At 40.4% G+C, this 16,294-nt stretch overlaps 1 protein-coding gene across 1 annotated transcript; it reads right to left on the bottom strand.

The window, feature by feature from the left end:
- Positions 1-1,273: 1,273 nt before the first annotated feature.
- LOC103547448 (mucin-2-like) lies at positions 1,274-13,671 on the bottom strand. Its single transcript, XM_070630316.1, has 3 exons — positions 13,615-13,671; positions 7,439-7,603; positions 1,274-4,642 (listed from the first exon to the last, which is right to left on the bottom strand). The coding sequence occupies exons 1-3, from the start codon at positions 13,669-13,671 to the stop codon at positions 1,274-1,276; spliced, it is 3,591 nt and encodes a 1,196-aa protein (XP_070486417.1).
- Positions 13,672-16,294: the final 2,623 nt, after the last annotated feature.

The raw sequence follows: 16,294 nt of genomic DNA, 5'->3' as shown, positions 1-16,294 counted from the left end.
ATACTGGTAGTCATTGGGGTAGTCGGTTCAGTGAAGTGGTAGATGCTGTGGTATCTGTAGGTTCAGTGGAAGCTGCAGTAGTGGAAGCAGTGGAGGCAGCCCCAGTGGTACTGCTGGTACTTAGTGTGGTAGGCAGTTCTGTTGTAGTGGTGGCTGCTGTGGTGGTATCCTCAGTGGTACTACTGGTAGTTGGTGTGGTAGTCTGTTCAGTTGAAGTACTGGCTACGGCTGTGGTAGCCTCAGTGGTAGTGCCAGAAGTTGGTGTGGTAGTCTGTTCCATTGAAGTGGTGGCTGTTGTGGTTGTAGCTTCAGTGGTCCTGCTGACAGTTGGTATGGTAGTCTGCTCAGTAGAAGTGGTGGCTGCTGTGGTAGTTGTAGTTTCAGTGGAAATGGTAGTGGTGGCTGTTGCAGTGGTAGCCTCAGTGGTAGTGCTGGTAGTTGGTGTGGTAGTCAGTTCTGTTGAAGTGGTGGCTGTTGCAGTGGTAGTCTCAGTGGTAGTGCTGGTAGTTGGTGTGGTAGTCAGTTCTGTTGAAGTGGTGGCTGTTGCAGTGGTAGTCTCAGTGGTACTGCTGGTAGTTGGTGTGGTAGTCTGCTCAGTTGATGTAGTGGCTATTGTGGTTGTAGGTTCAGTGGAAACAGCAATGGTAGCTATTATGGTTGTAGCCTCAGTGGGAATACTGGTAGTCATTGGGGTAGTCAGTTCAGTTGAAGTGGTAGATGCTGTGGTGTCTGTAGGTTCAGTGGAAGCTGCAGTAGTGGAAGCAGTGGAGGCAGCCCCAGTGGTACTGCTGGTACTTAGTGTGGTAGGCAGTTCTGTTGTAGTGGTGGCTGCTGTGGTGGTAGCCTCAGTGGTACTACTGGTAGTTGGTGTGGTAGTCTGTTCAGTTGAAGTACTGGCTATGGCTGTGGTAACCTCAGTGGTAGTGCCAGAAGTTGGTGTGGTAGGCAGTTCTGTTGTAGTGGTGGCTGTTGTGGTTGTATCCTCAGTGGTAGTACTGGTAGTTTGTGTGGTAGTCTGTTCGGTTGAAGTGGTGGCTGCTGTGGTAGTTGTAGTTTCAGTGGAAATGGTACGGTGGCTATTGTTGTGGTAGCCTCAGTGGTAGTGCCGGAAGTTGGTGTGGTAGTCTGTTCCGTTGAAGTGGTGGCTGTTGTGGTGGTAGCCTCAGTGGTACTGCTGACAGTTGGTATGGTAGTCTGCTCAGTTGAAGTGGTGGCTGCTGTGGTAGTTGTAGTTTCAGTGGAAATGGTAGTGGTGGCTGTTGCAGTAGTAGCCTCAGTGGTAGTGCTGGTAGTCGGTGTGGTAGTCAGTTCTGTTGAAGTGGTGGCTGTTGCAGTGGTAGTTCAGTGGAAGTGCGGTAGTTGGTGTGGTAGTCTGTTCAGTTGATGTAGTGGCTATTGTGGTTGTAGATTCTGTGGGAGCAGTAGTGGTGGCTGTTGTGGTTGTAACCTCCATGGTAGGGCTGGAAGTTGGTGTGGTACTTGGTTCCATTAAAGTCGTGGTTGTTGTGGCAGCCTCAGTGGTACTGCTGGTAGTCATTGTGGTAGTTGGTTCAGTTGAAGTGATAGCTGCTGTGGTGGTTGTAGTGGTAGTACTGGTAGTTTGTGTGGTAGTCTGTTCAGTTGAAATGGTAGTGGTGGCTGTTGCAGTAGTAGCCTCAGTGGGGGTGCTGGCAGTTGGTGTAGTAGTCAGTTCTGTTGAAGCGGTGGCTGTTGTGGAAGTAGCCTCAGTGGTAGGGCTGACAGTTGGTGTAGTAGTCTGTTCAGTAGAAGTAGTGGCTGCTGTGGTAGTTGTAGTTTCAGTGGAAATGGTAGTGGTGGCTGTTGCAGTAGTAGCCTCAGTGGTAGTGCTGGTAGTTGGTGTGGTAGTCAGTTCTGTTGAAGTGGTGGCTGTTGCAGTGGTAGTCTCAGTGGTAGTGCTGGTAGTTGGTGTGGTAGTCTGTTCAGTTGATGTAGTGGCTATTGTGGTTGTAGATTCTGTGGGAGCAGTAGTGGTGGCTGTTGTGGTTGTAACCTCCATGGTAGGGCTGGAAGTTGGTGTGGTACTTGGTTCCATTAAAGTCGTGGTTGTTGTGGCAGCCTCAGTAGTACTGCTGGTAGTCATTGTGGTAGTTGGTTCAGTTGAAGTGATAGCTGCTGTGGTGGTTGTAGTTTCGGTTGAAATGGTAGTGGTGGCTGTTGCAGTAGTAGCCTCAGTGGGGGTGCTGGCAGTTGGTGTAGTAGTCAGTTCTGTTGAAGTGGTGGCTGTTGTGGTTGTAGCCTCAGTGGTAGTGCTGGCAGTAGGTGTGGTAGTCTGTTCCATTGAAGTGGTGGCTGTTGTGGTTGTAGCCTCAGTGGTAGTGCTGGCAGTTGGTGTGGTAGTCTGTTCAGTTGAAGTGGTAGCTGTTGTGAGGGTAGTCTCAGTGGTAGTGCTGGAGATTGGGGTGGTAGTCTGTTCCATTGAAGTGGTGGCTGTTGTGACGGTTGTCGTTTCAGTGGAAATGGTAGTGGTGGCTGTTGCTGTAGTAGCCTCAGTGGTAGTGCTGGCAGTTGGTGTAGTAGTCTGTTCAGTTGAAGTGGTGACTGTTGTGGTTGTAGCCTCAGTGGTAGTGCTGGCAGTAGGTGTGGTACTCTGTTCCATGGAAGTGGTGGCTGTTGTGGTTGTAGCCTCAGTGGTAGTGCTGGAAGTTGGTGTAGTAGTCTGTTCAGTTGAAGTGGTGACTGTTGTGGTTGTAGCCTCAGTAGTAGTGCTGGCAGTTGGTGTAGTAGTCTGTTCAGCTGAAGTGGTGACTGTTGTGGTTGTAGCCTCAGTAGCAGTGCTGGCAGTTGGTGTGGTAGTCTGTTCAGTTGAAGTGGTAGCTGTTGTGGTGGTAGCCTCAGTGGTAGTGCTGGAGGCTGGTGTGGTAGTCTGTTCAGTTGATGTAGTGGCTATTGTGGTTGTAGATTCTGTGGGAGCAGTAGTGGTGGCTGGTGTGGTTGTAACCTCCGTGGTAGGGCTGGAAGTTGGTGTGGTACTTGGTTCCATTAAAGTTGTGGCTGTTGTGGCAGCCTCAGTAGTACTTCTGGTAGTCATTGTGGTAGTTGGTTCAGTTGAAGCGATAGCTGCTGTGGTGATTGTAGTGTCAGTGGAAATGGTAGTGGTGGCTGTTGCAGTAGTAGCCTCAGTGGGGGTGCTGGCAGTTGGTGTAGTAGTCAGTTCAGTTGAAGCGGTGGCTGCTGTGGTTATAGCCTCAGTGGTAGGGCTGGCAGTTGGTGTAGCAATCTGTTCAGTTGAAGTGCTAGGTGTTGTGGTGGTAGCCTCAGTGGTAGTGCTGGAGGTTGGGGTGGTAGTCTGTTCCATTGAAGTGGTAGCTGTTGTGGTGGTTGTCGTTTCGGTGGAAATGGTAGTGGTGGCTGTTGCAGTAGTAGCCTCCGTGGTAGTGCTGGTAGTTGGTGTGGTAGTCTGTTCCATAGAAGTGGTGGCTGTTGTGGTTGTAGCATCAATGGTAGTGCTGGCAGTAGGTGTGGTAGTCTGTTCCATGGAAGTGGTGACTGTTGTGGTTGTAGCCTCAGTGGTAGTGCTGGCAGTTGGTGTGGTAGTCTGTTCAGTTGAAGTGGTACGTGTTGTGGTGGTAGCCTCAGTGGTGGTGCTGAAGGTTGGGGTGGTAGTCTGTTCCGTTGAAGTGGTGGCTGTTGCGGTGGTTGTAGTTTTGGTGGAAATGGTAGTGGTGGCTGTTGCTGTAGCAGCCTCAGTGGTAGTGCTGCTAGTTGGTGTGGTAGTCTGTTCCATAGAAGTGATGGCTGTTGTGGTAGTAGCCTCAGTGGTAGTGCTGGCAGTTGGTGTAGTAGTCTGTTCTGTTGAAGTGGTAACTGGTGTGGTTGTAGCCTCAGTGGTACTGCTGACAGTTGGTATGGTAGTCTGCTCAGTAGAAATGGTGGCTGTTGTGGTTGTAGCCTCAGTGGTAGGGCTGGTAGTTGGTGTTGTAGTCTGTTCAGTTGATGTAGTGGCTATTGTGGTTGTAGATTCTGTGGGAGCAGTAGTGGTGGCTGTTGTGGTTGTAACCTCCGTGGTAGGGCTAGAAGTTGGTGTGGTACTAGGTTCCATTAAAGTCGTGGTTGTTGTGGCCTCAGTAGTACTGCTGGTAGTCATTGTGGTAGTTGGTTCAGTTGAAGTGATGGCTGCTGTGGTGGTTGTAGTTTCGGTGGAAATGGTAGTGGTGGCTGTTGCAGTAGTAGCCTCAGTGGTAGTGCTGGCAGTTGGTGTGGTAGTCTGTTCCATTGAAGTGGTGGCTGTTGTGGTTGTAGCCGCAGTGGTAGTGCTGGCAGTTGGTGTGGTAGTCTGTTCAGTTGAAGTGGTCGGTGTTGTGGTGGTAGCCTCAGTGGTAGAGCTGGCAGTTGGGGTGGTAGTCTGTTCTGTTGAAGTGCTGGCTCTTGTGGTGGTTGTAGTTTCGGTGGAAATGGTAGTGGTGGCTGCTGCTGTAGAACTCGTAGATGAGGTTGGTCCGGTTGTAGATGAGGTTGTCTCTTGGTTTTGTGGAAGTTGGATAACAATGGTCCCCTTATTATTTTTCCCACTATACACCAGACTCACTATGAGTACTCCAATTGCTGTTGTTATCAGACAGGCTAAGAGGCAAGCCAGGAAGATTTTCCACAAAGACCAGTCCCTGAAGAAATTTCTTGTCACCTGGAAAAAATTAAATAAAATTACTGAATATGAAACCAAGTGTTTTAAGAAAAATTAATGCCATTGATAATCCTCTTTATATAGAGATTAATTCATTGAAAGAATATATAAACACAAAAAGCTATCTTAATTGGACATAATAATCAATATTGACTCATATTTCAGTTTTCATTTAGGAAAGACCGGTCCTTGTACTGTCTTTAATATAAGAAGAAAAAAATTTCCCCCGACCTTTCATGCTTTCTTTTCCTGTGTCTATATTCAAATTAAAAAAAAATAACAAATGTCTTCTGAGAAACTCTTTACTCCTGCCCCTATCTAAAGAAATATCTATACTTGTGTGGATGAGTGCTGCCTACATTCATGTAAGGGACCCAAAAGATCACCTGATTAAATTTTCCTTCTCTTCTGGCCTGTCAACTATCAGAAATTTGGCTGCTTTGGAGCCCTCCATTTTAACTACATAATCAATTGCTTATCAAATTCTCTAGCTTGTTTTTCATACAGGTTTGTATTTGGCCATATGAAATTAGAGTCTGAAAACATTGATTGAAAGCCAGCTTCTGCGGCCACCAGCTACTTTCACTGGGTAAGATACTTACCTCTTTGATCCTATTCTTTCATCCATAAAAACCTATGTGATAAGATTAGGTTTAATGGCAGTAAAATTACTTTGTAAATTCTAAAGAGATATATACACAGTCATGCAGCACTTGACAACCTTTCGGTCAATGACAGACTGCATATGTGACGGTGGACCCATAAGATTACTACCATATAGTGTAAGAGGGTAGTAAGCTATACCTCCTAAGTGTGTGTAAGCACCTTCTATGATGTCCACAGAATGATGGAAATTGTCTAACACAGTTCTCAGAACATATCCTCATTGTTAAATGATGCATAACTGTCAACAGAAAATGTATTATTGTAAAGGAAACATCGCACCGTGTAAAACACGTAAGTCTGGAGAGCAGGGTCTTGAATTGAAACCCTATACCATTAATATTCTAAGTTTCTTAACTTGTCTAATTCACAACTTGCCTTATATCAAAAGTGGGAATAATAATATCTACTTCAAAGTTTTGTTGAGAAAATTAGAATGAGAAATATGCTCCATAATTAGAATTTTGAAGAAGACAGGGCACTGTAGAAGCTAAGAGCATAGGCACTCGAGTCTAACAGGTCTAGGTTTAAATTTTAACTCCACTTTTCACCAGATGAATGATGACGTTTGGACGTTTGCATTATCTTGCAAAGCCTCAATCCCGCACATGGATAATGTCACCTATTTCATAGGGTTGCTGTAAAGACTAAATAAGAAAACAGCATGGGTAACATTTTCCTATCATTTACTAAGTATCCAAAAAAAATTTGACTTCACTAATTAACTCATTATTACCCCTTTTCTTATCACTGAAAACAGATTACTAAAAGAAACAAACATAGGGCAGATGTCTTTGGAGCATGTAGAGTCGCTCTTAAATGTCCCCAAATATGGAACACTGTCTTGACTAATAAACCCCAGTTTGGGTGTAGAGAGTGGCACCCTCTAGGCAATCAGGGGCAGTGCAGGGCCATTAGGTAGCAAGGCCAAGGGAATTCGGGGCACCAGCTAAGAAAGCCCAAAGACAAATGGCACCTCCTGCCCCATGTCATCTAGGCCTGAGACAGAAGTCAAAAGGGATGGAGAAGAAGGACCATACTCACATCTCGGATATGGGAGGCAATTCCCTTCGTTTTTTGTTTGAATATTTACAAAAAGAAGCAAGATTAATAGAAACTCATCTTAACCTGACCCCAGACATGTGCTCCAATGCTATCACTGCTTGCTAACTAGTTGTGTGAACTTTTATAAACATTCTAAAATTCCTAGACCACATTGTCTTCTATCTATGGCTAAGTCAAAGCATGCAAAATAACTTTCAGTCTCTGAGTGGTCTGGTTAGTTTGAGGTCATCAGAGGCAGATTCTCTAAATAATTCCTATCTATCAAAAATATTCTCCCACAATGTCTCTTGACATAAAGAATTTATCCTCTCTTACTGACAGGATCTCTCCAAACTGTCTCTATAGAAAGATTAATCAGAGGGGTGTAATCCAGAGCTAGAAGCCTTGAACCAAACTGCCAAGCACCACCAGCAACCAGTCAAAACCAAGTTTTCACCTTGGGGGAAGATCAGATAGCAGACCCTATAGTGAAGAAAACGGAATAAGAAGAAATAGGGCCAGGAGTACAGGAAATCTGCTTCTGGGCACCAAACTGAGGTGGTACAAAGCGATTTCTATGTCAAGGTTGAAAACACACAAGGTCAGAACCAGGAGGGCTAACAGAAGGCCCACAATTTGGCTCAGAGGCAGGAAGGGAAGGAGAGTGAGGCGGGTCACCCAGACTGGCGTCCCGCGGCCTTAAGACATGACTTTATCTTCCATGGAGGAAAAGGTTACAATGTCATTCACTGCCAATGCATTTGCCATGGTCACCTACTTAGTCTTACAAAACAAGGGAGCCTAAAACTTTGTTTATTTTCTTTGACCCTTATATATTTTCTCTAAACTCTGTATACATTTTTGTCTTTTCGTCAAGATCATTAACTCCTTAAATGAAGAGCTCCATAAATCTACCTCACATGTATTCCCATTCAATGACTTGATGTGTTCAAATGATGCTGCAGATTTTCAAAAGAACAATGTTAATATCTATTCATTGAAATGTTTTTCCTGCAAAATATTAGATCAAGAGCATTTCCATGCGGATTACTTCATAACTCAGAGAAACAGTGTTGCCCCAAACATTACCTGACCATGTTGGAATTCTCTATTTGGAAATTCTGAGTGTCCAAGGGTCCCTGTGTTTGTGCAGACACCAGTTAAATTCACACCAACATCACCAGTTGCATCAGTTGATGTTGGAAACCAACATGCTGAACTACGAGCTTCATGGTTTCTTGGGTTCAGAAATGGCTGTACATAAAAAAGAATGGGAAAAAAATAAGAAGGTATTGTATTTGATGTCTAAAGTAATATAATTCTGACAAATATAAATCAGATTGTGACATATTATGGCATATTGATCAAATAAGATCACTTGAAAGCTGACTGAAGAAATAAATGAAAATGTTCATTATATTTCTTCTCAAATCAAGGAAAAATCGGAGCCGGCCCTGTGACCAAGTGGTTAAGTTCACATGCTCCACTTCGGTGGCCCAGGGTTCGTCAGTTCAGATTCTGGGTGCAGACGTGCACACTGCTCGTCAGGTCATGCTGTGGCAGCATTCCACATAGAAGAATTAGAACTACTTACAACTAGGATATGCAACTATGTACTGGGGCTTTGGGGAGAAAAAAAAAGAGGAAGATTGGCAATAGATGTTAGATCAGGGTCAACCTTCTTTATCAAAAAAAAAATAAGCTTAAAAAATAAAAAGGACAAGCTTTGAGAACCTAGTTTAAGTTCTCTGGTTTAAAAAACAAAACAAGAAAATCTAGTTAGATCATCAAAAGTTACATTTAATTATTTTATATAATTATTGATGTTAAAAATCCAGAAATAGGCATTATCTTTTATCTTCATCCTATTTAGTGCATTTGTTAAATATCATTATGTTGCAAGCTGGTGTAGGGAGATCATGTTAAAAAAAAGTCCAAAAATGAAAATTCTACAGACAGTAAGGCTTATCAAGAACAACCCTTTTGAGTTATGTTTAAAATAAGAAAACCAAGATCTAAAGAAGTGAAGAGAGATTTGGATAGAGTAAAATGCAGCAGGCCACTTCTCACATGCAATAAATCGATTGATTAATTAATAGAAGAACTTTGAAAGAAATAAAAATGGGATTATTTAAAATGTAGAAAAGGAAAGAACTTTTCTAAAGTGACCTAAGCATCATGGGCTATTTTCTTTCCTGGGGCATTCATTGATTCTGATTATGAGATTCTGACTACCAAAGGGAGTCAGCAAAACGCTTGGTGTTCATGTGAGGCTGGTAGGACAAACTGGCAAACGGAGGAGCCTCAATCACAAGACGTTTGTAATGTTCTGGGATTGCTCAGGAGGCTAGAGGCTTGAGGTGGAAAGGCAGACTAAGCCTCCAACAGTACCGTAGTGATTAGGAGATGAAATCCTGCGAGAGGAAAGGGACTTACCACACAAACATGAGACTGATTCCTTCCTCAGGATATTTGTCAGATTTTGAGGCTGCCTGGCATAGGAAGCTAAAGAGTTGACCTTGAAACCTCTGAAGGTCAACTGTTCAAGAACATGGGTACAAAGATTCTGAACAAAATCATAATAAATTAAATCCAAAAATATATTAAAAAGTTAAAAAATCATGACCAAGTGAGGTCTACCCCAGAAATGCAAGTTAGGTTCACACTCAAAACAGTTAATGGAATTCACCACATTAACAAGAATAAAGGAGAAATGGCAGTGAAAAACAAAAAAATATGTTAACGTATCAAAAGACGCAGAAAGAGTTTTGTCAAAATTCAACAACCATTTATGATAAAATTTCTCAGCAAACTAGTAATAGATGCAATTTTCCATAGTCTGATACCCATAAAACCTAAAGTGGACATCATAAGTAATGGCGAAATATTTCATGCTTTCCCCACAAATGTGGGAAGAACACAAAATGTTCACTTTCATTCCACATTAGATTGGAGCTGGTCAGTACAGATTAGCCAGTACATTAAGCCAAGAAAAAAAAAAAATGAAAGTTTTGAAATTTGAAAAAAAAAAAGAACGACATGATTGTCCTCACAGAAAATCCAAAAGAATCTACAAACAAAATATTAGAATAAATAAATTAATTAATGAGGCCCCTGGATACAAGGTAAATATATAAAAATCAATTGGATTTCTATATAAAAGCAAAAAACATTTGAAACTGAACTTAATATACCACTTAAAACAACACAAAAATCATCTGGGAATAAATCTAAAAAGAGATGTACAGGCATACCTTGTTTTAAGACACTTCGCTTTATCACACTTCACAGATAATGCATTTTTTTCCAAGACCCTCTAACAGCAAAAGAAGGCTTAGATGATGGCTAGCACTTTTTTGGCAATAAAGTATTTTTTAATTAAGATATGTACATTGTTTTTTTAGACAAGTCTGTTGCACACATAATAGACTACAGTATAGTGTAAACATAACTTTTATATGCACTGGGAAAAAATTCATGTGACTGACTTCATTGCAATATTCGCTTTATTGCAGTGGTCTGGAACCGAACCTGCAATGTCACTGAGGTGATCAAAGTCAACAGCAACAATGATAAGTCATGTTGATAACAGGTACTGTTGATATGATATGATGAGAATGGCACTTTGTCTTTGTGGTTTTCCCCAGAAAAACCCATAGCCCCAGTCTAATCATGAAAAAAAATCAGACCAATCCCAATTGAGGGAAATTCTGCAAAATGGCTGACCAGTACTCCTCAAAACTATCCAGGTCATCAAAAACGAGGAAAGTCTGAGAAACTGTCACAGCCAGCGGAACTCTAATGACTCATGATGATGAAATGTAATTTGGTATCTGGGGTGGGATCCTGGAATAGAAAGGGGCATTAGGTAAAAACTAAGAAAGTCTTGGGGCTGGCCCCCTGGCCAAGTGGTTGGGTTCGCACGCTCCGCTGCGGGCGGCCCAGTGTTTCGTTGGTTCGGATCCTGGGCGCGGACATGGCGTTGTTCGTCGGACCTCGCTGGGGCAGCGTCCCGCGTGCCACGGCTAGAGGAACCCACAACGAAGAATACACAACTATGTACCGGGGGGCTTTGGGGAGAAAAACGAAAAAATAAAATCTTTAAAAAAAAAAAAAAACTAAGAAAGTCTGAATAAATTATGGGGTTTAGTTAATAATGATGTATCAGTATTGGTTCTTTAATTGTAACAAATGTACTATGTTAATAACAGGGGAAACTTGGAGCTGGTGTTTGGGAACTCTCTGTAGACGTTTGCAACTTTCCAAAAGTCTAAAACTATTTTTAGACTTAAAAGTTTTTCAAACTAATAACAAAGTTACGTTATTCAGGTTATAGAGCCCAGGATTCTAATAAGACCACTGCATGTCTGTCTACGCTAACTAAAATTCCCCACACCAGAATGGGTCCTGTGGCCTTAGCATTATTAATACCAACTACACAGTACCCTGAAAGCACTATGGAAGACAAGTCATTTAGCAATCGCTCAACGTGCATTTTCTTGTCTCTTTTTGGAGTTTTTTGCTGTTATGGATCTTGTGCTTCCTTGGTGAGGCAGAACAGATTTGTTTGAATTTGACAAAATAGGTACAGATAAATATGATAAGGACTAGAAGCTGGAAAATGTTTGGGTACAACCATATTCACCACAGTCTCTATAGGGTGGAGAGCACAAAGGAGAAAGAGAATGGTGTTGGGAAGATACAAACAAAAGACTTCAACTATAATTTCTAATGGTTTCTTTCTTAAACTTGGTGTTTGGAACATGCATGCCTATTATATTATTCTTTAAATCTTTTAAATACATCTTCAAATTTAAAAAGAAAATGAATTAAAAGGGTGGGTTCAAATAAGAAACGTTTAGGGGGTTAGCTTTTTCTTGAAGTGGGGTTAAAAGAAAAATAATCCCAGACACAGTTTTAAGAAAAAGGAGAGTAATCTGTGTCACATACTCGTGGGAGTGTAAATTGTTACACGTAAATTTCTTACAGCTGAAAAATATTATGTAGAATTATCTAGAATTTTTTCCCTCATAGAACAGTAAGAGTATTATTTAAATATACTCTCTCTTGATTATATTGATTAAATACTCAATCCTAAATGGTTATGAAAAAGGCTATTGACATTGCTAGTTCAATTAATCTCTAAATTCTATTAAAACAATCAAACTAAATATGTGTATAGACACAGTCATTGAGCAACTATAACTAAGAATAAAAGGGAGTATAATTGTGATTAAATATAGTCAAGAAGGAATACACTTGGGCATGAAGTATTAGTCAAAGTCTATTTTTCTAAAGGTACAATATCATGCCAAAGAAATAAAGAGAATAACCATGCAGTGATACCGAATAAGAGAAGATATGCTACACAAAGGCCCTTTAACAAATTTCCACCTGTTTTTAAGCAGGCAACATTGAGAAAATCACAAAGATTTATATTTTATAAAAGCTTTGTATTTCTGTGTATTATTACTATTACTATTCTCCAGCTATTCAGTTTGCTTGTGAGTGATGAATTTGGACATTTTTTGAACTTTTGTAATTAAATAAAACTTCACTGGCCAGAATTGAATATATTTAAAAGAAGGAAGATGGTGGGTGTCTACACTGAGAGTGAAGAACCCATGATGCCAGAGCTTTGGGAGTAGTACAATCATGTACCGCATCATGACGTTTCGGTCAATGACAGACCGCATATACAACAGTGGTCCCATAAGATTAGCACCATATTGCCTGGGCGAGTAGTGGGCTACATAATCTACATCTGAGTAAGTACACTCTATGATGTTCATACAACAATGAAATTGCCTCACCTCACATCTCAGAATGTATCCCTGTCTTTAAGCAACGCGTGACTGTCTAATTCTGACTGTCTTGGTTTCCTCTATTAATAAAAGTGAAGTCTCTAAAGTCAAAATTTTGAGCAGGTGGGGAGCCATGAAGTATAGCTAATTAGCTCTTGGTAGAAGCCAATAATCTCCACTATATACATCTAATGTGCACTACTATGTTCATAGAATAAAATTTTAAATTCTCTGCTCATAACTTAAAAGATATTAATGTACCACTTCATATTTCCTATGAGAGAAAAACAAACATGTATTTTCCTTTTTTATATGGCCTTCAATGCTACTTTAATCCATTGGTGAAAATGGCTCCCAATGGGAAAAAAAAATATTTCCCTGCCATTATGTCCAAATATCCAAATGTAAAATGAAATAGGCAGCCAGTCCAGTGATCAAGACAAGTGCCCTTTATTTGAAAACTCTCAGCATTGTCTAGAAAAATCTCCAAATGGCTAATTCCTTACTAAAGGAACTTTTTTATCTGAGTATCCTGACACTGCAAAGACACGGTGACAGAGCTGCAAGGTTAGGACCACGGAGAACATCTTCAGGGGAAAGGGGTGCTGAGCTAGAATCAAGGGAAAAATTTCTTTGCCTTGTAACTTCCTTGTTAATGCATGAGGACAAAAATGTTTTTCCTCATAAAATGCAATTGTCCATTCAAACTTATACTGATTTCTTTCAGCATATTTCCATTTCTGTTTCCAATATCAGGGGCTCTAGTCCGACATGCACAGTTACATAAAATGCAATCATAAAACCTACAGTGGTGAACTGTTTCTTCTAAAAACATAAACAATAGTCAAATAATACTGTACCTAATTGAACTCTAATATTTCACCTGAATATAATTCTTACCGAAAAAGAAATTCCTAAGTAGTTAAACAGAGGCCAATCTAAAGGATTTGCTAGACAATTTCTCCCTAGCCCTAAGACTTCACTTACAAAATTATCTTCTGACTTTGAAAAACATGTAGAAATCTCTGGGTTCTGAAAAATCTATACATTATACTAAAAATCTAGGCTGTTCACACAAAAATCTATGTATGTCAAATTTGAAAAACATGATTTTCTCATGTAATCAAATGCAGATTTGTTGGCTCATGCTTAAATTATAACTGTAGAGTATTATTTGAACAGATTATTAAGTTGTTACCCAAAAAATTGCTAATGCCTCATAATAGTGAATACTAAAAGAAATTTCTCAATTATGCATGTACTGATATGCAGAAAAAGATACTAGTTTTCTAATTAATAAGTAGTAATAGAATAGCTAAAAATTGACTTCCATGTAAACTTTGATTAAGAATTCCTTTTGGGGAAGAACACTGTTGTAATTTAAAAATGTTAGAGTCGTATAAATTTTGAAAACAAGACTGAGCTATTGGAACATAAGATGGTGGTGCCACCAATACTCACCGGCTGGTTTCCAGAGGGTTCAATATTCACAACATATTTCCCATGTTTTCTGTCCATTCTGGAGCTGCAAGATCACCAGCTTAACTCCAGAAACATTTTTCATCCTGTTCATTGCCCTTTATACCTGCAACCTTGAAAAATAATTGAGTTGATTAATACTAAATCTACTATGAGACATCGGTGCCGGTGTGGATTAGACTAAATAATAAATAATTATTCTTCATATGGGATCCACCTTAAAGGAAGAAGTAGGGTGTTAAGCAATTACGTAAGGACACAAGAAAATCAATCCTACCTCCGAGATTGCATTCTCAATCTCCTCCTCCAGGCAGCCTGCCTAGTAGAAGGAAACTGCAATCGTACAATTCTTCCTTCTCTCTCCTATCACATCATTTCACAGAACCCATCCTTCTGACTTCGAGAGCAGCCCAAGACAGAATTCTGAAATCAGAGAACATTGCTATTGCTTCTTCACTAAGCAGACATGACCGTCTCTCCCCTCTTATTGGCATCAATGTTTAGGCACTCAGGACCCACTCACTGCTCATCAGGTCTTGACCTTCTCGGGTTCCTCCCCAGCTCTAAAACTTCCAATCTATTCTCTCTGCTTTTGGAAAAAGTCATCTAATTTGGCTTATACTTCCTCAAGCCCAAATCCAACAGAGTTAGTTAATCTGATGAACAAATCTCTGTGAATGTATTCACCAGGGTCCCTTTGTCATCCCTTTTTCTGGAATCTACTTGGATGGTTACCCAGAAACCTACTTCTGATTTTGCTTACAATTTAGTAACAGGGCACCCGGGCAGGCTGGGCTCTTCCAACTTCTGCAAATTATACTCGAAAGAAAAGGACTTTTTCCTTATCTGCAGAAATATCTTTGGCAGGATCTAAAAGAAAATTGGCAAGAGTTAAGAAATAATTTTTAACCTCCGAAATGAAAAGTTAGCAATTGGCTCCCAACACATGTATCCAGGGAATCCCAAATAAAATTGCTACAGAAAGTCATTTGCCAAGAATGGTTCTCACATAACCTAAAAGCCTAAAAATATCTCTTCAGTAGCAAATAATCCATACGTAAGATCTTGCAAATGAAGCAACAATGACTTTTGATCTTTTGTTGAAAATGTCTCCTGTACCACTTCTTATCTGCCCAGATATCTGTCAGGTTTCAAAGATAAGAATTACCTGATAAGAGAGCTGCAAGAAGTCTGAGAGATCTTGTAGTTCAGCCTTGCCATTTTTAGGTTGAGGAAATTTGGGTCCAGAGAGGAGAAGTGATAAACCAGTTGTATGGTGGAAGCTTGTTTCCTTCCAGTGTAACACCCTCTCCATAACTAGCATAATAGTGACTTCGTAGAAAGATGGACAGCCTAATACGAAATCGGTCAAGTGTCCTTTTGAAAACAAAGTGAAACAAAGATCTCAAAGACTTAGAGTTGGAAAGGATCCTAGATGAGATGCCTGCTACATACCTGGAGCCATCTGAAACTTACTGAACCAGACTTTCAGGGGCAGGATCTGGGAGTCTAACTTTTTGGCCAAATGTCAAGTAATCTTTATTCAAACAATGTTTGAGAAATATTTTACGAATCAATGATTCCAAGGATGGTCATGGAGTGTCTTCAAAACTTTAGGAAAAAAATGATCTGTGTGAAGAAATCTCAATTTTCCTTGACTAAAAAATAGGTAAGTTTTTAAATTGCTTATTCATTCAACAAGCATTATTGAGTCTCTGCTGTACCCAAGCATTGTGCAAGGTGTTGAGTGCTCAATGATGAATTAAAGAGTGAAGATTCCTGCTCTCCTGAAGTACAGTAAAACATATATTGATTATGTATTAAAACATTTTTTTGATCATTAGTAAAGTTCCCTTACAATGCATTCTTTAGCTAAAAGTTTCCATTGGAATCCATGAAAGCAAAGTAAAATGGCCCTGGGGCCTACAGAACATAAAAGATGTGAAAAAGTGAGACAAGGGATTTATTCTAAGGAGGAGTAAGACAATGCTTTACCCCTCTGGGCTGAAACTCAGTCAATGAAACTGTGGCTTCTGGGACTGGATAAGTAGAGTGATCTGTAATTTATCACTGTAAACCAAAATACTTTTGAAAGCAAAGGAAGCTGTATGAATAATTTAATTTCACAGAAACAACACTAACCCATGCAAACCAGGACATGTGGTCACTTAGCTTTAAGGAACCCGTGAGAGTTAGAAGATTCACTAGCAGTAACCACGCCCACTGGATAAGCCAACAAATTTAAAAATCAATTTAATATCTCTAGGGAACACATATTTCAGTTGGATAGAATATATATTTTACTTGAGCTTTTAAAAAGTCTAATATGGCACCCTGGTGCTAAGACACACATATTTATATCTTGCACTGGAGTTCCGTAACCATTGAGTAGGTGAAATTCCCCAATGTGTATCATTAAGTCACCGACAAAATAATACCAGAGTCCCACCCTCGCTGTCATTAATTGATTAACTGTTGCGAGTGCCAAAGCAAGAACGAACAAGTAAATTACCATGTACTTAAATTTTCTCTATTTTTTCCAAAGAACCCTTTTTGAGCATTCATTACATCACAGACCAACAGCCAGAGTAAAGCACATGTAGATTATTACAATGTGCAAAGAAATACAGGTAACTCTCATTGGTATGTTGACCATCTCCTA

Source organism: Equus przewalskii, chromosome 7 (genome assembly GCF_037783145.1).
Source record: "Equus przewalskii isolate Varuska chromosome 7, EquPr2, whole genome shotgun sequence".
Lineage (NCBI taxonomy): Eukaryota > Metazoa > Chordata > Mammalia > Perissodactyla > Equidae > Equus > Equus przewalskii.
The sequence above is the reverse complement of the archived record's forward strand: the minus strand, read 5'-3'. Positions and strand labels throughout refer to the sequence as shown.